Source organism: Micropterus dolomieu, linkage group LG06 (genome assembly GCF_021292245.1).
Source record: "Micropterus dolomieu isolate WLL.071019.BEF.003 ecotype Adirondacks linkage group LG06, ASM2129224v1, whole genome shotgun sequence".
Classification (NCBI taxonomy): domain Eukaryota; kingdom Metazoa; phylum Chordata; class Actinopteri; order Centrarchiformes; family Centrarchidae; genus Micropterus; species Micropterus dolomieu.
Genome location: NC_060155.1, coordinates 29,169,359 through 29,192,337, shown reverse-complemented (window position 1 = coordinate 29,192,337; position 22,979 = coordinate 29,169,359). Strand labels below are relative to the sequence as shown.

At 44.7% G+C, this 22,979-nt stretch overlaps 1 protein-coding gene across 4 annotated transcripts in view; it reads right to left on the bottom strand.

Annotated features, from left to right (window-relative positions):
• Positions 1-22,979, bottom strand: part of LOC123971865 (discs large homolog 1-like protein) — a 101,125-nt gene that overhangs the window by 55,486 nt on the left and 22,660 nt on the right. The window contains exon 1 of one of the 4 annotated variants that reach the window (XM_046050892.1): positions 17,417-17,674. The exons of the other annotated variants lie outside the window; for them this stretch is intronic. Within the exon in view, the coding sequence (XP_045906848.1) occupies positions 17,417-17,446 (30 nt within the window). The 5' untranslated portion in view covers positions 17,447-17,674. Of the gene's footprint in view, positions 1-17,416; positions 17,675-22,979 lie in introns of those variants that run through there. 4 annotated transcript variants of the gene reach the window in all.

Below are 22,979 nucleotides of genomic sequence, written 5' to 3'. Positions count from 1 at the left end.
CGTAATCCTTGTGGGCAAAAGTACATCAAGTGAAGTTCTTGTTTTTATCGCTGACGGGCTCGGATTTGTATTCCAAGTGTCTGACAGCATTATGGAAAGGATCGCTACAGAGAGAGACCTTTTTGTCACGACATCGCTCTCGTCAAAGCCACCAGACTCCATTGATAAAAACAGCAATTTTACCTCTCTCTTCTACTTGATCGGTTAGTTTGTGTCGTTGTGTGACTTTGGTGTTTTTAAAAGGTTAAAAACACCAAAGTCACACAACGACACAAACAAACAAAACAACAGAGTCAGACAATAACAAAACAAACAACAAACAAACCGAATGATGCAGCGGCAGACCAGCAATTCCCGTGTTCTGCAAGGTAAAATAACTGTTTTTATCAAGGGAGTCTGGTGGATTTGACAAAACGCAAAAACAAGCTCTTTAGTGGACGGACTGTTTTGCCCGTAAAGATCACATTACAGTCCTGTTTTATTCTGTCAAAATTAAAATAAGTTTTTGCCACATTTAGGAAGACGTTTGTATTCCCAAAGTACGGATATTAACTTGGTGAGTACGTGGTAATTATTAGTTTTTTTATAAGATTACCAAAGTCGTAAAAAAACGTAATCACATAAAATTGCCAGTAAAGAAACTGAACGATCAGCAATGATTTTTATTTGTTGGACTGTCAATTTCTCACATTTTATTGCTCACAGCATCCTGATTAGAGCTGAAACGGTTACCGGCGAGTCGGTTTACAAGCGGCTTCGACGTGTCTCCGTGGCGAGGATTCACCGCTTCTCTTCTTGGGTCACCTCGGACTTATTGAGTATTTGTTTTCTGACATTTCAGAAACCAAACGATCGACTCGTCGGTCTGATTACTGTGAACAGACTCCAGCTTGGTTTTCTACTTTTTTAATTTTCTACCGGTTTCATAAACAAACCAACAAACCGGCGGTGCCCTCGCCGTGACCTCACTCGCGCCCGCCCAACCGACCCTCCTCCCAAAGCGTCGGCAGGTGCGTCGGGACGCTTCCACCCACCTTGCAGCCGAACATGAGGGAGATGGTGCTGTTGGTGCAGGCCACCTTGCAGTGGCACAGCATGGGCGAGAAGCACTCCACCTTCTTCGAGCCGGGGGACATCTTGTCGGCGCCGGGGCAGTTGGCCGACAGCCGCCTCCTCCGAGAGCGCTGCCGGCTCCTCCCTCGCCGCCCGGCTCCGGCCGCGGCTCCCCCCGCACCTCCTCCTCCGCCTCCACCTCCAGCCCCTCCACCTCCTCCTCCACTGCTGCTGCTGCTGCTCCCTGCTCTCACCATCCGCCCTCATTCCTCGCGTCGCTCCATCGCGGCGGGGAGGAAACGACTCCCAGAGCTCTTCCTTCATTCAGGGAGAACCTCCCCCCACCTCCTCTCCGCTGACCCCTCCTCCTCCCCCCTCTTCTTCTCCTGGTAGAATATATTCCTCTCCCTCTTGACCTCCTCCCAGGCGTTCGCCTCGACTCCTCTCTCCCTCGTTCTCCTCCTCTCTCTCTACACTGACAGAGTGGTGGTGATGAGAGCGAGCGAGCGCCGCTGTGTGTTTAGCGTGCGTCTCTGTGTGTGTGCTAAGCTCTCCTCTGTGGGGGTGTGATTGGTCTCTGGGGGGGAGGGGGGGAGCGAGAGAGGTCGGTCACATGACTCATCGGAAACGAGGAGAACTGAACGAGAGAGAGAGAGAGAGAGAGTGAGAGAGAGCGAGAGAGAGAGCGAGAGGCAGAGACAGAGAGAGAGAGAGCGAGTGAGAGAGAGAGCGAGAGAGAGAGCGAGAGGCAGAGAGAGCGAGAGAGAGAGCGAGAGAGAGCGAGAGAGAGAGCGAGAGAGAGAGCGAGAGAGAGCGAGAGAGAGAGCGAGAGAGAGAGAGAGAGAGCGAGAGACAGAGAGAGCGAGAGAGAGAGAGAGCGAGAGAGAGCGAGAGGCAGAGAGAGCGAGAGGCAGAGAGAGCGAGAGAGAGCGCGAGAGACAGAGAGAGAGAGAGCGAGAGAGAGAGACAGAGAGAGAGAGAGCGAGAGAGAGAGACAGAGAGACAGAGAGAGAGAGAGAGAGACAGAGAGAGAGAGAGAGACAGAGAGAGAGAGCGAGAGACAGAGAGAGAGAGCGAGAGACAGAGAGAGAGAGCGAGAGACAGAGAGAGACAGAGAGAGACAGAGAGAGACAGAGAGAGACAGAGAGAGACAGAGAGAGACAGAGAGAGACAGAGCGAGAGAGAGGGGGGGTGTATCCTGAGGGAAGGTAGAGTGATGTAGGACAGAGTCAGTGATGTGGAGGAGAGGAGGAGACAGGAGGAGGAGAAGACAGAGAAGGAGACAGAGGGAGGAAGAGGAGGAGACAGAGAGAGGAAGAGGAGGAGACAGAGAGGGGAAGACAGAGAGAGGAAGAGGAGGAGACAGAGAGAGGAAGAGGAGGAGACAGAGAGAGGAAGAGGAGGAGACAGAGAGAGGAAGAGGAGGAGACAGAGAGAGGAAGACAGAAGGAGACAGAGAGAGGAAGAGGAGGAGACAGAGAGAGGAAGACAGAAGGAGACAGAGAGAGGAAGAGGAGGAGACAGAGAGAGGAAGAGGAGGAGACAGAGAGAGGAAGAGGAGGAGACAGAGAGAGGAAGAGGAGGAGACAGAGAGCGAGCGCTACAGCGTCCACTGTGGTGGCTTTTGCCGGCCGAGCAGGCTAACTTCCTGTTAGCGCTCCGCTAACGTGAATGTGGGTAAAATTGTAAAGGTGCGGCCGGTGAAGCCATTTCAGACGTTATCGACCGAGTGGATCACATTCTGTCATTTCGCTCCGGTTGTGACGGTCAAATATATCGATCCACCCAGTTACAGCCGCTGGTAAAATTTCCTTAAAAGCACGGGCACTTCCTGTCGGCTCAGGCATTGCGAGGCTACCCAGCCGACCAATCACAGTTCTTACGGTCCGCGTCGCCTCGACGTGTAGCTACATTTTAGAGGACGTGCACATCGAGCGTAGGCGACAGCGTAAGGTAGGTGGTTACGTAGAGGCTCGCCGTCGATTTGATGCAAAAGTATAAATTGCACTTTAGACAACTCGCTGCTGAATGCGTTTACCGTCTCTTCATCAATATTTACGGACACTACTTCGGCCCGCCGCCGTCTAATTTGTTCCGCCATAGATTCAAAGTTAACATTTGAACATATGAAACTATTTTCACACTTCACATCTCTAATGTTGTATTTTGTGCCGCTGCCATAAGCTCGCGCACTCACACTTGAGACGAGTTCAGTACGGTAACGTTTGTGAGAACACGCTGTAGCTAGCCGCTCCTACATCTGGAGTGCACTCATATTCAAGCCTTTACGGTAAATCCACTGAAAGGGCCCAGAGCGAGCCGACAGGCAGGTTAGAGACTTTATCCTGTCAATTTGTCTCTTTAGTATGAGAGTCCTGCCTGAAGAGACGCTCGACATCATTTATCAAACTGTGTCGGACTTTGTGAACTCAGCGCCAGGACACACGCGTGACAACGTCCAGTTTTCAAACTAAGGGTGTTAAAACAACGAATATACCGAATGGAAATAAGATTAACTGGATTATATTTACAGGAAGTATAAAACATGTTTCATGTTTCCATTAAAAGGGGAAAAAAAATAAAATGTCAGGGAAATGACTAATTCTTTGATTTTGGGTTGCTGGAAAATGAAATCTATATTTGTTGACCTTTTTGCTGTGTCCTCGCCATTTATATCTGAACAATAGTTTACTAGAGCACAACATTTTGGACGCCGAGGAGCTGACAAGCAAGGAACTAACAACCTCAGCAGAGGAAACGGCGCCCATCTGATTTAGGGGTGCAACAACTAGTCGTCGTAGTCGACAAAAATCGATCATTAAATTTGTTGCCGACGAATTTAATAATCGATTCGTTCATGTCGTCGTCGGGCCGTAACGACGCCGTCAGCTTAACGGACTAAAGTGATGTGAACAGTAAAGTTACTACAACAACATCAGCGCCGCAGAAACACCTTCACCACCTCAAACCTCCAGAGTGTGGCAGCACTTCACTCTTCACTTCAAGCTCTTCAAGCTGAGCTCTCCTGGAAACACCGTAACGCTGATGCTCTGTGGATGATCACGACTCGGTAAGCTAGTCAGGGATCCAATAAAAAAAAATGGGGGGAGTCCACTATACTTGTGGGGACTGACCAGCTTTGTGGGGACCTTAATGCTTTGTGGGGACCTTAATGCTGGACCCCACAAAGATTAAAGGGCTGATTGAGGGTAAAGACCTGGTTGGGGTTCAGGTCAGGGAAAATGCGTTATGTTAATGAGATGTCCCTCCGCAGACAGTAAGACGAATATTAGTGTGTGTGCACGATAAGGAGGCGGATTTGGGCGAAGACGACAGGAAGCTGAGAGATTCCTCCTGACGACAGAATCTACAGAGCGAGACGGTCCGTTGCTCCCATCTGGTCATCGCTTTTAATTGGCCCGTTTCCCTGCATGGCTACAACACAGAGAGAGAGAGTCTGCCTCCTCCTCGGTGCGTTAGTCACTCAGGGTGACGAGGAGATGAGAGAAAATGTGAGAAGTGAGGAGGAGTGAAAGGGTATAAGTTCTTCATCTTAATAAATGATTCAAACCGTCCGCTGCGAGGTCCACGCCACATGTGACACATTCAGATTTCAAAAGCAGTAAACACAGAACAGGAAATCTAACTACAGGCAGCTTCGACTGAAAAACACTTTCAATTAAAAACAGAACAATGAGCTTCAGATCCAACGAGTGACGGACACTTTCCTGAGAAGCCTCATGAAACCAGCGTCCACTCAAATTAAAGAGTCTTTAAAGAGAACTGAACTGAGAACTACAACACAGGGCTGGAAATGCAGTACAATAAGTACCTTTAAAGGCCACGTTACTGCACTTTAGCGGCTGTAACCTCATTGTACATTTTCTCTTCAGCAATGACTTCTTAATAATCATTACACACATGATCCTGGTCGTTACATCTCTGTCGGGCTAATTCACACCAGACTCCCTTCAAAAAATTACAGAGTTTTGTGAGTTGCTGAGTTAGAGGAAACTTTATAAACTTTGTGAAACGCTGTCTGCTACAAATTCGTCCTCTCTCGTAAATCTGGCAAATGGAAGACATGAAGTTCTTCCTTTCTTTGAACAAAAATAGTTTGCTTGTTAACAGCAGATCAGCTGTAGTTAGTTCTTCCTGTATGTACCCGTTTAATCCATGACGAGACTTTTCTGTGGCTGCAGCACAAACAACCTTAAACAACCTCAAGCTACATTTAAAAGCTGGTATTTGCTAAATAAAGAGGCAACGACTAATTTGGGGATTTATAATCTGAAAAACATGTATTGTTATTGTGAACTTCACACTTTTATACACAAGTTTAATGTGTATGTAAATGATGCCTTTCCTGGCTGATCATTTTTTTTCAATAATCAATTATTCAGCAATGAAAACAGATGTTAGGGGAACAAGACTGTAAACAAACTACAAGGTGTCCACTGTAGTGTGTCTGATACCGGCTGTCTCGAGTTCGGAAAACGTTCGAGGAAATCATTTTACTGTGAGATTTAAAAAAAATATAAATAAAATAGGTGAAATTTTGGGATTTACAGTTTAATAAAACACTTAAAAGACCAATGATCTGCTGCGGCTCCATTACTTGGGGCAGGAGGAGCCGAATTACAACGAGGAACTCCAGAACCCAAAGACAGAAGCCTCCATTAAAATGATTTACATTTGGACAGTTTGCACCAATTAGCTTCCATCTGGGTTTGCTGCTGCCGCCGCCTCGTTATTAAAGCCTGAGTCAGGCTGCACACACACGCGTCACTCATCACACACACTCCAGCAGTGCAGACTGAGCGTGTGCAGTGACAGTGACAGCAGCTGACAGGTTCAGATGTGATGGCCGCCTTCTAAATTTACCCCGCTGCTTTTTTACACACACTCCAACACCAGGACCCAGAGTGCAGCTCTGTCTGTGTGTTTAGATGCGTTTGTGTGGGCCGCACAGGACCCGGGTCTGTAGTCCTCCCTGGTCCTGGGTCAGTCAGGTCTCGGATTTTCTAACACAGTGAAAAAATGCTTAAAATGTGCTTTTTATTGCTGTGTTTTGGTTTGAGATGATTTTATTGTGGTCAGTCTGTTACTGCCGCACAGCTGTGGAGGTGGCTCCCCCTGCTGGACTCCACTGGAAACACACCAGCTCAGTGCTGCACTGGAAAATCCTGTTTTTACTCTCTTTATGAGGGACATGCCCTGTTCTGGGTTTGTACTGAGCAGCCGTGAAACAGGTCTGCAGCGTAATCCTTGAAGGCAAAAGTGCGTCCGCTAAAGTGCTTGTTTTTCTCAGATTGTTATTCCAAGTGTCTGACAGCTTTATGGACAGGATCCCTACAGAGAGAGACCTTTTTGTAAAGAGTTTAATCAGAAACAGTCGCCATGTTGCTCTCGTCAAAACCACCAGACGCCATTGATAACGTCATTTTACCTCTCTGGTCCACCGCTGCCTCCATCAATTAGTTTGTGTTGTTGTGTGATTTTGTTGTTTTTGTTTGTTTGTATTATTGTGTGACTGTGATATTTTTAACCCTTTAAAAACACCAAGTCACACCATAACACCAACAAACTAACCGACCGAGGCAGCGTTTGACCAGCAGCGCCTGTGTTCTGCAAGGTCAAATCACTGTTTTTTTTAAAAGGGAGTCTGGTTAAACAAACAAAAAAAGGATTCTGCACTGAACTTGTTCAAATTCAACATAACTGAAGAATAGCGTGAAAGAAAGGCAAATTTATCAGTCTTCATCTTCCAAACCAAACAAATCACTGATTAAACAACTGAACAGCAACTACTTCAAGATATTCAAAACAAAGTCTGTGTGAATTTAAAAGACACGCTTCAGACCGGCGTGGACAGAAACACCACCACAAACATGCAGCAGGGGGCGGCACGCCATCAAACAGGCCGCAGACTGATGTTTCCATGACTTTCTGTTTTCCACCCTGGAGCCTGAAATATTCTTCCTTCCTGGTTTCCACGTTTCTTTCCGTCTGCAGTCGGGCAGAAAAACATCTGATGCAATTAATCTATGGAACGAGGAGGAGAAAACTTTCTACTGGTCACTTCCCCCTAAATCCTCTGAAGCATTGATCAAGGTTAAAAACCAGAGCACATCTCTGACGCTGCTGTAATCACACACAGAGTTTTCCTGGTCTACGTCGCTGGCTGTAACGTCCAGCTCCAGCTTTACGACCCTTTGAAGAATCTGCTCCTCACAGGTTGCGTTTGTCTATTAGTTGTGTCTTTCCGTCCCAGAGGGCCGTCTGGCAGGGACGTGTTGTCTCTGTGACGCCCCAGATGGCGAGGTGTCGCCCTGAGGTGGTTTGGGGGGTGGGGGGGGGGCGCATCGTGTCTGCAGCATTTCAGCACCACTCCCTACCCAGAATCCTCTGCGCTCACAGGCTCCACTCGAGAGGAAGAACAAACTATTCATGCAAAATAAATAAAGTAATTTAATCATCTTCAGCTTGATAACAGAACATGTAATATTTACTGTGTGTAATTAAAATGTAAACATCTGTAGGTCGTAATATATTTTTAGATTTGCATCAGAGAGTAGAAACTGGAGATCCAACTGATTATTATATTTAATCTGGAAGAACGCAGAGCTGTAACGATTAGTCGGTGGCTTGATTAGATTAGAAATTAATCTGCAACTACTTTAAAAAAAACATTGTGGTTTCTTAGTAAACTGAATTTTTCATCATCTCCTGATCGATCAGTAAAGAACAGAATCAGCAGACTAACAGATTATGAAGATAACCGTTAGTTGAAGCTCAAGATTAATCCGAGAGTCTAACTGAGCATCAGCCTCCTGCTCAGCTGAACAGCGTCTCCCTCCGTCACGCAGTACCCCGTGTACACTTCGACAGCGTGGCGCCATCTCAACTCCAACACGGATGTGGTGGTAGATCGTCAACGCCGTTATTTGACCACGATGGTCACCCGCCAAAATATCTGCCGGCTCGTTCGACAAACAGGTTGGCGGTTCCCTCCCATTCCGCTACGTAGCCAAGATGGCGGCCGTTGATGGGAGAGAAGTGTCCAACATCCGGGTTGTTTCAGCAGAGACATAAACTACGTCCGGACCGCTTTGTGTCTGAAGGTTCAGACTCAGACCGGAGGTAGAAAGACGGCGTGACCCTCCCGTCTTCGACAACACACGTTTGATGATTCTTCTGACAGCACATCCTGGAAAACCTGGGAAACCTGCAGCATTTTCCAGCACCTGTAAGCCTTTTGGCGTGTTGTTTTTTTATTTTGCAGAGGATGAAGTATTTAGTTTTCTAGTTGAAATTGTTCTACAAAGTTGATTTTGGGAACCACGTCCCTTCGTTCTGGACCGGCTGGTGAATCCGAGGTTTCCAACCTCTGGGTCAGGACCCCTGGGGGTCTCAAGATGACGAGTTATGGAACAAACAAGATTTTAAACAGGGGGGAAAAACTCTAATCTTGACAATTCTGGTTAAATTGACCTTTTCAGGGCGATAAAAACTATAAAAATCCGACAGAGCACTGCTTTCTGCCTCGCTTGTGAGTGTGAACGCACTTCTGCACTCAAAATAGCACGCGGGAGTAAGAAAAGGCGTGAAGTGAGAGCAAACTGGCCGATCTGGGATCAGACCCGGCTGCAGGTTTCAGGAGGAAAGTGGCACATGGAAAAGCTCTTGGCGGAGGAAGCCCGAGCGCTGTGATCTGCTCTCTGTGGGGAGGCAGCGGAGTCAATCAAAACGTCAAGCACTTCCTGTCCCCGCAAACACAAAGAGAGCTGGCTTCATGAGAGGCCACATGAAAACAAAGCCGCCGAGTCCGGGCCAAGAAATAAACCAGCACACAGCTCCGAGGGAGAGTCCGAGTCTGCAGACGGCGTCCGGCGCTGCAGTCTTACGGACGAGAGGCAGAAGAGAGGTTCATTCTGCTCATTTGGATTCTTCTCTGGTTTCTAGTATCTACAGTGAAGGTTTCTGAAAATCTGCGATGCAGTGCGGGTTTTAAATCAGCAAAATGTGTGTTAGCGTGACTAAAATATTCCTACAATCCAACGGCTTTCAGTTTCTGGCGCCAACAGCGGGTGTGTTTAATCCAGACGAGGATCAAACCACCAGGGGCCAGAAAACTCACCTTGAGACTCAATGCAGCAGAAGAAGAAGACGACGACCACCAGGGGCCGGTTTCACAAAGCTATTTCACTTACTGGTCTACGTTGCTCACACACTAGTCTAATGCAAATCAGACACCTTACCCCCACGCCGACTCAGGTCTAAGCCTCTGTGTTACCTTGGTAACCACCAGTAACAATCACTTACATAACAGCCAAAAAGGGCCAATGGCTGATGATTTGTGGTTTGCTGACGATGTTACGGAGAGAGCTAAGAGAAGGGAAAGAGTTTTTAGGGGCCGCAGTAACTCCTAGAAATATACAACGAAGAGGACGGTTCATCCCAGGGAAGCTCTCCTGAGTCTGACTGAAGCACTGAGCCCTGCGCCTCCTTAAATATTCCTCCTTTGGCATCGTGTACCTTGGTCTTGGATCTTTTCTGTACATCTTTGACGCTCCGCTCAACGCTAGGCTTAACGCCGTTTACTGTCGTCGCAGGTTTTTTTTTTTTTACCAAATCAAGCATTCCTTTTTGTTGCCACACTCTCCAATGACTTCTCCAAGTAAAATGTCCTTTCAACTATTATACTGCTTCAACAAACACATTATTTCCGCTGGGGGAAACTGCAGCGAGAGGTTGGATGCGCCTGTTCAATCCACCATTTATTTTACCCAGAATTCATTGCAGTGTAGTCCTACTTGAGATAGTCAGGGTCTTCAGTGCTTTGTGCAATGACTGCAGTGATTTAGGTGTCTATCTGAAGTCTGACTATCTACTGTATCTCAGCCGTAGTCTATCTTTGTGAAACCGGCGGCAGAGAGTTAATCACGTAAAGATGCGTTTAGCACTTTGTCGTCTCTTTCTGGAGAGTTCAGGGTTCAAAGTTTAATCCTACAAGTTGCTCAAACCCTACAAGTACTGACTGCCTACAAGCTACAACAACAATTCTCTCCATCTTCTGCTCTCGTGTGTTGTATACGTATTAAAGTCTCATAAAAACAAGGTTTGATTTTATAAAAGTGCTGCGAGTGTGCAGGAAACAGATGGAGCCCTGTGAGAAACATCTTCTCTCTAAATCGAACGTTTGCACAGAATTTTACTTCCATAAAAGGATCAGTTAATAACTGGAAACACATCATGTTAACAACATTCACGTCTCTCTCTCTCGTCTCTCTCGAACTCACAAACACAAAAGGGGAATGCATTATTCAGCGCGGCTGCTGCAGATGTGACAGCTCAGTTTAATATTCAGGAAAACCACAGAGATTCTCCATCAGCAGGAATACAAATGGGGAGAGAGGGGGAGAGAGACCCAGGGGGGAGAGACGACCATGAAAGACAGGATCAGAGGAGGGAGAGGAGGGAGACTCGCCTCTTTGAAGCAGCTGGGCTGTAAAAACGTCACACCAACGCCGAACTCACCGCAGAAAGATCCACAGACTGCTGAACGTGAAAGTCAGAGAAACAACTAAATGATATTAATGAGAATAATTATCATCATTAGCCTTTTTTATTGTTATCCGTTTTCCTACAGACAAACGCACAGCGAACCTGTGAGAGTTAACGGGCCGTTACAAGATGGCTGCAAAGAATTATTAAGAGCATTTTTAGCCACTTTAACGATTTGTTTTCAATTTGTGCAAAAACAGTTTTCTGCATGGCTGAATTTCTGTAAATGAAAAAAAGAGCAGACTGCAGTTTACCAAATTATTTCTGTTGGGGCTGATTAAGTCACACGGACGTTTATTACCATCGCACATCGCGCTTACGCTGTGATCGAGTGAAGGCGGGTGCGCGCCGCCGAGCAAAAGCACTTCTTAAACGATAACTCTGCAGAATACTCAATTACTAAAATCATCGTTAGCTGCAGCCCTAGTTACCGTCCCGCTGTCTCTCTCTCCGTTACCACAGGCCGACCCGCCACCAAAAAGGGCCACAAATAAAGAAATTAAAACACATTTTTACATTTCACTGAACAGCTGACACATGTTTAGGTTCACTGTTTCATCTATGATGTAAATATTACTATTCTCTCAATTTCATATTTGTATATTGTAATAAACCAAGTCAAGACTGAAACATCCAAAATGAGTCTTCAGACGACTTCTTCTGTCTGTCAAACTGTCCAAAACCCCCATTTTAAATGAACACACGCCTTCATCGTCGAGGCGAGTCCTCGAGAGCCTTTTATAAATTCGGCTGACACGTAAAAATACACTGCAGGCACACGTCCTTCCTCACAGCACACTGACGCCAAGCCGTAACTTCCAGCAACCAAAAGTGTCGGAAACTGCAGTTCCTTGAATGGCCACTTGAGGCCCCGGTCCCCACAGAGCCCCATGTTGTTTTCAGCCTGGGTTTGGTCCCTCTCGTCCATGGCAGATGTACGGTGGTGAATTGTTACATAACTCACCCATTTAAATTATAATGAGGCTTAAAGTTATGCATAATTAAGAGCCGGTCGCTGTGAGTGACGGGGGGGCTCAGGCACTGCCAAGATAGAGCCTGATAAACTTGAAATAAATGTCGAAGCTCAACGCTGCTGCTTCTACTGTAACAGAACACAGATTTTATTTTCTGTAATACAGAACTCCCATTGGAAACCTGCCAATTTAACATCCAGCTCCTCGTCCTAAAATGAAATATCATTACCGGAGGTCAGAGGTCACGACGTCCAGACAGCGTGCGGAACAGAGAGCCAGTTCCCCTCCTCTCCTTTCTGTTTTCATCCGAGCGCCCCGCCCACGCCTTCCCAGCATCCTCTCTGTTCCTCCTCCTCCTCTCTAACCTCTCCTTCTGTTCTGCTCACCTCCCCGCAGTCTGCTGGCAGCGTGCTGACTGTTAGTTTAACACGCTCGGGCGCTCCTCCTTCAGGACGCATCAGCCTCACTGAGAACACACACACCGATATAAATCCGTTCCTCAGATCAGGACGTCACAGTTTATAGAGATGGTTGAGCTTCTGTCGTCGCAGTGAGGGTTCAGTTGATTTGTGTCAACAACATTGCAGATCAACAACACATTCACAGTCACCTGTCTGTTTGCACATAACGTTCTTTATACTGTAAATATTTGCACATTATCTTTGTGCCAATAACTGTTCAGTCCCTGCAGCTTAATGCAAGTTATATTTAAGATTAATTTGACAATACGTGACTTTTCAGGAACAGGTCTCCTGCTCCCTCCTTTGACTTGTATGACTGGTGTTTCTGCAGAGACCAGGGTCGAACAGAGGGTTGTGTTTCTCGCTCTGCACGCAGGATTCAACTGTCTTCAATCCCATCGAGCAGAGTTTAAAAAAAAACAAACATTTACATAAAACACACCCTCGAGACTCACGCCGTCACATCACGCATCAGTTTTCTCACGCAGTATTCATTTCATACTAATAAATAATGATAGATGAGAATCTAAATTGAGATTCTAGAAACAACGGTGACCGTTTTTCAAGCAGCAGAATCTGAACTTCGGCTGCGGCGGCCGGCGATCACCATAAATAATGAAGTCACGCTTTTCCCGCGAGAGCAGAGCCCAGCGAGGAGTTCATCCATCAGCACGCCGCAGGTAAACAGCTGATCAACATTCCCATCAGCCCCTGCAGCTTTGTTCGTGGTCATCTTCTGATTGTCTTTAACCCACACAGCTGCTGCAGACAGTCAGTACAGAGTGAAGAAACCCGACTGCAGCTCACCCTCTGGTGAAGAACCAGATTCAGATCTTAGAGAGGAGCCACGCCTAAATTACTTCTCACTGTGCACACGATCAGATTGTTCTGCACCAAGGCTGCGTTCACACTGCTTAACGCTCGATTAGGATATACTGCCCAGAGAACCGGGCCCAAAGTGAAGAAAATAACAACGTCATGCACAACACGAGGGCCCGACGATTAAGTGACAAGTATTCAAAACCAATGAACCTCTAACCAAAGTAATTTCAACATGTGGGTTATTTCGCTTTTTTAATCCTGTTCCCCACTGTGTTTTCCCTTAAAAAGCACACCACGGCGTGTCAAGTCACGTGACTAACATTTAGATCACTGATTTCTGACATCTGTGAATCGGAAAAACAAAAACATCCCGCCTTTAATGCATGTTCAGCAAAAGGTAGTTAGCAGCTACGCTCCTCCAAGTGGTTTTAGATGTCCAGCGCATAACTGACCCTTCGCTAAGCCACGCCCTGAATACAGAGCTGGCCAATCACAGCGCAGTATAGGACTCTCTCTTACTGAGGTCCGACACTTTCGTGGCTGCGCTCCACTGACTGATATAAAAAAAAAAAAAGTAGTTTTCTAGTTTTTTCTGGCTGTATTTTTTTAAGATCTTTTTCCAACAAATTTGACAACATTTGGCAGCAGTTTGTCAGACTTAGCAACAGTAACTAAGGGGGGCGTGGCTTAGCGAAGGGTCAACCGTGAAGCCGGCCGCTGCAGAGTGGCGTCAGAGTCACATGAACTCCGATTCACTTCACTTTTAAGACTAAAATCAGATTTATTTATGGGAAGACGTCATTTTAAACGTGTGGGAGGACCGTCAGCCTCAGCGTGGACGTGTAAAGCCCGTGTCCTCACACGTAACGCCCTCGGCGTGGCGAGCCGTTGTGTGTGTGTGTGTGTGCGTCAGCTGACTGTGTGTTTGGTCCTGCTGAGCCACAGAGCTGCAGTTAATAAGGAGCTGAAAATAGTCCCAACACTGAGGCGCTGCCCTACAAACACACACCGGCTGCACCTGGGGAGCCAACACCTGGTCTGTGGGGGGGGGGTAGATTAGAGCAGAACGAAGGTTGCTGGTTCAAAACCCCTGAGGCATCAAATGTCTTTACTGAATCTTTCTTTACACAGGGTAGAGGAAGGGATCTGAAGAGCGTCTGTAGATACAGTTTTTAATTTATTCATTTTGAACGTCTGTTGCGTCACAAACTGCAGATGAGCGTTCAAATCTACAGTCACACAAGCTGAAGGACTAAAGTCTGACAGATCAATACAGTGAAAGCTGTTCGCCTGCTGAACAGCACGGTCACATATTGTGTAACCTTCTGTGTTTTATATTCAGGTGACATCACGTTACGACTCATTATCATTACACTACTGCTAATAATGTATAATACCGAACATTCCCACATTATTTATTTAGTATATTCTAAGATTATGTTCTCCATTTACCAACTTCTACTCTTCTTTCTATTCCTTTTATGCCTTGGAGTGAAAGCAAGTATCTGTATTAAAGAATTTCCCCACAGGGATCAATAAAGTTTTCTGATTAGACATTTAACTAATTTAGTTTTTGCCTGAAAAAGACGTGAGCAGTTTTAGAAAATGAGTGTTTGAACAGGGCTTCATCTGCTCCACTGACCGTTATTTAAAAAATTCCTTTAAACATCACAGACTGAAACAGGACGAGCTGCTCCGGACGCCCTATCGGGGTGATAAAAACATTGATGTGATGTTTAACTGGAGGGTTGTGATTGACTGATGGTTAGCAGTTAGCTGAAACAGCGAGCTAACGTGAGATGATTTAGTCAAAGACGCCGTCCGCCTCCTCCTTTTATAAACCATCTTTGGCCGTTTAGCAGTCACTAATTAATGAAAACGAGGCACCTCGACACACGAGCACCGCCAAGTTTCACGGGAAATAAATCCTACTGGTTTGGTGAGAAACAAGGCGGAGGGTCAAAGGTCAAAAGGTCAGCCAGACATCAGAGGGATTTACTGAATATTTACACGGTGAGTTTTTAGGGAGGAAGAGGCAGAGAGGGGGATTGTGGGGCAGATCAGAGGCGAGCGGGACGAGGACACAGAAATGGGATTTCAGAAAGAGAGCTGAAGGCCTGGAGGGATCTGATCCCGGACCAGCAGGAGGTCCAGGACTCCAGCATCAGCACAGACTCCCCCGCTGAATATTAAGATTTTCCTCTCCACTGTCGGACGCTCTGTTCTGCTCTGATCTCACCCGATTCCAGTCTGGTCACCTGACGCACACACGCCGAGCATTCAGAGGCTGCGATTGGTCGAGAAGAATGATTGATGTTAAACACAAGTGCGTTCGAGACACTTGAGTTCTTCTAGGGAAATACATTTTATAATTTTAAGCAGTGGTAGCAGTAATGGTTGAAGAAAATGTTTGCAGTAGTTCAACATGTGACCATTTTACTTCATTTATAATCATTTATTCATCTAAATTTAATCCAACGCCTCACAGCAAGAAGGTCGTGGGTTCAAACCCCGTTTGTCCCGGCCTTTCTGTGTGGAGTTTGCATGTTCTCTCCGGGTGCTCCGGCTTCCTCCCGCCGTCCAAAGATATGCCTAAATTGTCCTTAGGTGTGAGCGTGAGTGGTTGTTTGTCTATGTGTGGCCCGGCGATGGACTGGCGACCTGTCCAGGGTGGACCCCGCCTTTCGCCCGATGTCAGCTGGGATTGGCTCCAGCTCCCCCGCGACCCTGTACGCAGGATAAGCGGTGATGGATGGAATAATGTTTAGTCGGTGGTGATAAAACGGCCTGATCAGATACCCACTCGTGGGTCGGACCGGGTCTTATGATACCAAGCTCCAGTGTGAATCTGGGCTACTGGTCACAAACCAGCAACCTCCCGTCCGCTCAGACGCCACATGACAAGACGGCGAGGGAATCAAGCAAACGGACGCACAGAGAATCAAAGACACCCCGACTGGACGCGAGTATGGCTGCAGCTATCGATTATTTCAGTGATTGATTATTCTACCGATTAGAATTGAAATCCTTTTGTTTATCTTAGCAAATATGCAAGAGAGACAATAAGACAGGTCTGTCAAAACTAAACACATTCAGTGGATTTAGGGGTCATATTACATTCTGGGTTCGAAGGAAAACAATGTCTGAAATGCAAAAAGCAAAGTATATACTTGAGTTTGAGAACTACATGTTTCTTCTTTGTGGCATCTGTGTTATCGCATTGTTATGTCTGGACTGATTTGTTACGTTACAAGACTAGAAGAGAAACGAATGCACTGCAATGGATTAAAATGATCTCTCTAGTGTTCAGCGAGGTGTTGAAATCTAAATTTCAGTTAAATGTAAATTGACTAAGACATGCTGTAACTGTGACCAGAGAAAACAGAAGACGACGCTGAATGCTCACTGTTCCCCTTGTTGAAGTGGATGTCAGCTAAGATGATCTTAAGTCTTAATTTTCCAGGTTGTCCAGAAAATGTGTGGGAAAAAAACACAGCTACAGTTCACACAGCTGTCCACTGACAACACCTTCGACCACTAAAACAACATCTGAACCTACTACGGACCTGAACACATCTTCTCTCATCCACCTACCAGGTATTTTCCAGATCTGAGAGACTAGAATTTTCCAGGTTTTCCAGGAGTGCTTTGATGATACAGAGTCACTGGTTCAAAGACGTCCACCTGAAGCAATGTGTAAAATGAACTTTTCCTTCCCCACAGAGGGATGAGATCAGGTAATACAGAGCATTATTTGCTTTTTCTGGATCAATAAATGTTGATAATGTGACTTATAATAAGATAAGCTAAAAGACAAAGCAGATGCTGAGCTTTCAACTGTCATCAGGAGTCATTAACACCATAAAGCACGTTGTGTTTAATAATAAAAACATACTGGATAAAATAAACGAGTTCAATCAGCTGATCATTTCCCATCTTCAGTAATCAATACAAATGCACGGATTAGCAAACCACTGATCAAATGAAATAACAGCTATCCTCAAGTCAAACAAGTCACCTTATTTTAGTAGCTGTCTGAAATTTCTATCGTGGTGACAAAACGTTAAAAAGAAAACAAACTGCCGTCTAATAAAATTAAAATTCCTGCGCTCTCCGGAGAAAACGCTACGCCAAACTACCATTAAGAAATATGACAAATTAACAATTCCTTACTTTACCATAATCAGGCATCGCTGAAAAAAAACACAACATAGCATCCTTCATATGTCAACCGTTTTGTATTCAATTCGGCATCGATATAAAGCATAAATATTACCTATATTTACGTACAAATTTAACTTTTTTTAAATTAGACGGCAGAATTCACCACCAGCCTCCGTTGGTTAGCTACGCTATTTTAGTGGAGGGAAGACCACGTCTCTGCGAAGCGAACCGTTTCAAAAAGTAGATAAATTACTGAAATGCTCGCTGTTTGGTGGATCAGATACAGGCCGAATTAAACATCAACTCATAATTAAGTAACTCCACCGTCTACAGTGTTTGTGTGAGGGGATTTAATGAGTTTTAATCAGGCGTTACCTTAGTCGTGACAATACAGATGCAGTCCATCGTTCTGAGGCGAGTGTAAAGCCCGGGAACATCAGCATCTCATCGCGCGCTGTCCCGTCCTGCCGCGCGAGCTCCAGCCGGGCAGTTGGCTCACGGTTTCCTTAATAAATACCGTAACATTCACACACCGACCGACCGACAGCCGCTATCTACCGGCGAGAGAGTGTGAGCTCACCGGAGAGCTGCCTCATCCCTCCCCCGGTCCTCCTCCGTCCCGGTATCCGGAGCCCAGCGGGAGCAGCGCTCACTGAGCCCCGGCTCCTCGAGTCTGAGGCTGCGTTTAAGAGCGCTGGGAAATCTAATCTCTTCACATTTATCCTGAGCAGAAGAGTACGTAAAACTAGTAAAAGCTAAACTACATGTGGTGTTACATGTAGTACTGAAGCAGCTCATGGGAAATATTATAAGAAGGTTTTTTATTTCAATGTGAAACCTCAGTAATTAAGGCGTCATTATCACACCCCCTTGTTCGTGGGCTATAAATCTAAATTTATTCCAACAGCCTTGAAGGCAACATTGGAATACCTGATTGTCTAATTGAACACAGGCGCATCTCTGCAGGTCTGTTTACACTCATAAAGACGAACATTAACTGAGCTTCACACTCTGACAGTTTGAACAAGCTTTTATTCTCTGACACCTGAAAACAATTTATTTACCTTTAACATAACATGTAGAGTTAAATATGGCCCTTCCAGTAAAGAAAAAATACTTTAAACACGTTGTAAAGCTCCTCTCTCAACTCTCATCCTCCTTTTAAAACCATAAGCTGCATTCAAATGTCATCATGATTTATTATTGAGTTGAATGTTAATTCACAAACAAACGAGGACAGCGTGAGAACAGAAAATAATAATGCAATTACGCATCGAACCAAAAGTTCAGCGAATAACTTTGATAGCATTAAGTTAAAACTTCATTAAAATGGGAATGTGTAGAACTAAACATCTACAACAGATCCTTACACGTGAGAGGCAGGAAACTAAAAGCGTTTGTTTTTTTACCCGGACAAAGACTCAAAAAGGATTCATAGAAACAGCTACCAATTCACTTTCTGTCAGTCAATCAATCATTTAATCGACTAATCGATTCAGCTCTAAACACTGCATGGCGTGCTTCCAAGAAGCGGCGAGGTGTCCCACTTTAACTTCAAACCTCAAACTCATCCCTAATAGGAATGAGCAACATGTCCAGGTGACGTCTTCAGCCGCACGCCAACTTTAAAGCGCACTGACGGCTTGTTATTATATGCATGACTCAACGCCAAATGGCAGAGGAGGAGGAGGAGGAGGAGGAAGAGAGCGTGTTGCAGCAGCAGTCGAGGCAGCGTGGGCGGGTGGGACTCACACATAAGAATATTTCACAGCTCCATGAATCTGTCATATGTCGGCGTCCCCGCCTCGTGTGTGTCATCACATGGCGTCTCATGACTGCTTATAAAACACTGAGCGCTGCCACAGGAAGTGATGCAGCCAGGTGTTTTGTTTTTTTACACACTGGAGCTCAAGAGAAATTTCACCTTTAATTTAAAAATCAACTCAAGAAAATGAACTGGAATCAGCAAAATTACCTGATTAATCAATATTTTATTTTTCACCTTAGTTATGTAGTTGGAGGTTTTACAGCTCTCCGTTTATCAACCAACACCTGAGCTCTCTGTGTACGTCCAGGTTACGGAAGCTCCGAGAGGCCAAACATTAATTTTATTTACTAAATAACTACAATAAAATGTATGAATGTTTGGCCTATTGGGGCTTCCGTACCAGGTGTTTTCAGGTGATTAATATTATTATTGTAATTCATCTGTGTGACTTCTGCCGACCGTTTGACAGAAGGACTGTTAATGTGGATCGGTCACGTCTGGTCGATTTAGCTGATCGGTTTGTTGGTACACTGAAAAATTATTCGTCACTGAAGGTTCTTTTTTGCAGTGATTATTTTCTTACATGAAAATGAAAATTAAACGTGTGTGAAGCAGCTAGCTAGGGCTATACTGAACGTCATATTTCATTTGAAGTTACTATTGAGTAGGGCTGCACAATTTGGAGGAAAAGTCACATTGCGATTATAATTGACCAGCTCAGCATACATCTGTCTGATGCAGAGTCTCTATCCACGACCTGGAGGAGCAACTGTACATGAGTGTATTAGATAAAGACTATAATGTTTAGTTAATAGTTTACTGCTAGAATAACAGTACATTCATTATAAAGTATACTTTACCACTAGTTGAATATTAAATCCAGTTACAGCTGTTTCATTACTCTGCGTTGTTTTTAATTCATTAAATCCTCGTGCAAGCAAAATGCTCCACAGTGGTCTCTCTAATTTGTTAATGCTCAGTACTAACTTATCAATAATCATATTGTTCAACATTTAATGATTTGGTGAAGCACGTCAAACTTTTTTTAATGTCCCGCCCCCATCCAGGCTGTGATTGGTCAGTTGACAAAAAGTAACTGACAAGCGCGTCGGCTCTGTGAAAAGTTGAACGTGTTGACGAACAAAAGGCAGCGAAAAAGCCAACGTTAAATGGCAGCGAGTCAAACTCACACCTTCCTTATCTTGTCTCTTCTTCTGTCTCACTGCTTCAGCAGCATTTCTCTCGGTGCTCAAAGTGAAAAAAGCTAAAAGTGTAAATTATTTAATATTGGCACCCACAGGCTTCCATACCAACGATGACTCTTCAAGCTGCACATTCAGAGTGTAACAGGCTCACGTGCTGCCACAAACATTAAATTAAGCCGTCTAACAAACTTTAAATAGACAGTTGTAACAGCTGCTGGTGTTTCCCTGCTCAGGAGATTCATTTACACTCTTCAGTAACGTTTTATAACCAGATGTTACCGCCAGCTGTCCGACTGCAGATATCACAGCTGTGCAAGTGCAGTTTGATGATCATTTGCATAAATACAAGGATAACAGTGGTCATTAAATAACCCGTATACCTATATGAACCTCTCCGCTCAACACCAGTTTAACATTCAGTCATTTCTGCTTAACGACTTTAAACACAAACAGATGTGATGATGGCCGACTCAAAGCAGAACAACATGAACACACAAACAGGAGCCCGAAGAGTCGAGGCATGACTGCAACCTGTAGGTGAACCACATGAACCACCACCACGAAGGTCCTGAACACCAGTACAGCTCCAGTCTCTCTGAGGGAACCCGGATTCTGAAGCAGAACTAGCGTTGTGGGTCAGAAGACGTCCACTTTACTCGCAGCTTCTGTAGCAGGAAGTGGGTTTGGATGGAACTATAAATCATGATTTAGTGTTATTTTTAATTTCCTTCCTCCAGAAATCACATCAGCTTAAAGAAGCTTCGGAGCAATAGGGCGGCTCGATTATGGCAAAATTCACAAGCACGATTACGTTGGTCGATGTTGAGATCACGATTATTAAACACAATTACTTGATTTAGGAAACATCATGCACTTACTGAACTTTGAAAAATGAATGCCATTTTTATTTTATTTTTTTTAAATGATTGTATGCGCATTACCCCAGTATTTTAAAAGCAACACTGAACAGCTCGGGTAAAGTAAAAGTAATTTGTCATTTGTTGAGCTTTGAGCTGGCTGCTAGGCTCATTTCTGCAGCGTGAAATGCTGAAGGCGTTTAGTTGTAGTTAGTTACAGCCCGCCACCTTGGCTCGAGCTGAACCAAACATCACAGCCTGGCTGAGACGGAGTTAGGGTTTGGGGGGGCTTTCCTGTAAAGGAAAGGGTGCGCTGGATTTATACCACGAGACAAAACATTCCATAACATCATCCGGCACAGTGATCGTTTTTATCTCCATTAACTTGTTTTTTAAACGTTGAAGCCAAAATCATAATGAGATTTAAATGATATATTATAGATAATTTACATTTGGATCTGTGACACTGAAACAAGTTAAATTAATCTTGTTTTGAAAAGGCAAAATTACAAATAGACTGATTTAAAAGCGTTTGTGGCGTTTTAGCCCTAGAGGTAAAATGCGTCGTCATTTGAAAGTTCTTACAGGATCTGATGTGTTCGTCTTACAGTAAAACTAACACTGAGCTTTTACTCTTTATTATTGCCTCCGTGTTTGTAACAGAATAAAAAGGTCCATGTATATAAGGGGTGTCCACTCTACGGGGCGTGGGCCACGTGCTGCCCAACACCTTGCTTTCTAAGGTCCTAATCTCACCCTGTCGGACGAGCTCTTCATGCGTCTGCGTCCGTGTGCTCGCAGCTCTGGAGGACAGGAGGTGTACTGTTCAGACCCGACAACATGAACCAGAATGAATGAAGAACAATGAACCATGACCCCTGAAGCCAACACAAACCACCTCAACATGTCGCTGCGTTTCTTCTCAGTTCAGCTGCATCTGGAAGTCGTTTTATTAAAATATGAAACCAGTGGTGAAATCCTGCCGCAGCAGCAAGAAGCAGCTGGAACTAAAACATTATAAACAGAGACCATCAGACGAGCTTTTACATTTAAATATGTGTTAAACTAACTGCTTTATGCACATCTGGCAGACGGGTGTGCAGCAGAATGAAGTCAGAACATCTGTCTGCACAGGAACTACTAAACACTGTTTACCGAATCTCAAATCTTCTACATGTGGAGCATTTTACACCTCTATATTTAGATTTCTATATTAAGTCTAAAGGTTACTTAAACTTTCTTTCATCAAAATTTGAATGAACATAAACTGCTCCAGTATTAAACGAGCACACTGGAGTTGGAAGCTGTCAAACTCGTCTGCAGTGTTATCTTTGTGGGCAAAAGTGTGTCCACTAAAGTTCTTGTTTTTGCTGCTGACAGGCTCAGATTGTTATTCCAACTGTCTGACAGCATTATGGAAAGGATCCCTACAGAGAGCTTTTTTTAAAAAGGAAGTACCTTTTTGTTTAACCTGAAACCGTCGCTCTCGTCAAAACCACCAGACTCCACTGATAAAAACAATCATTTTACCTCTCCGGTCTATCGCTGTTTACCGTTTAGGTTTGTGTTATTGTGTCACTTTGGTGTTTTTAAACTCTTTTAAAAACACCAAAATCTCACATTAACACAAACAAACAAAAACAACAAAGTCCCAAAATAATAAAAACAAACTAACCAACCGAGGCAGCGGTAGACCAGACACTCCTGTGTTCTGCAAGGTAAAATCACAGTTTTTATCAATGGAGTCTGGTGGCTTTGACAAGCGATATACAGAAAAATTTTTAAGTAATATATTTTACCATCTCTCTATCTCCATCGTATCGCTCTCTCTAGCTACTGTATCTATCTATCTATACATCTAACTTTCTCTTTCTCAATATCTAGCTCCAAGTCTATATTTATTAAGTTACCTTTTATTCAGATAGATCTTGTTTTGGCCTCTAGCCCCAACAAAAATACAGCACATCCTGAGGCAAAGGCATTTTAAAAAGGCTTCACATTGTTCAAAAGTCATAATTAATGAACTAAAACTGAGGATATGTTACAGTCGGCTTTAAAACTGAATTCTGTTTTACTTCAGAGGGTCTCATTTAGTCGTCTCTCTGCTG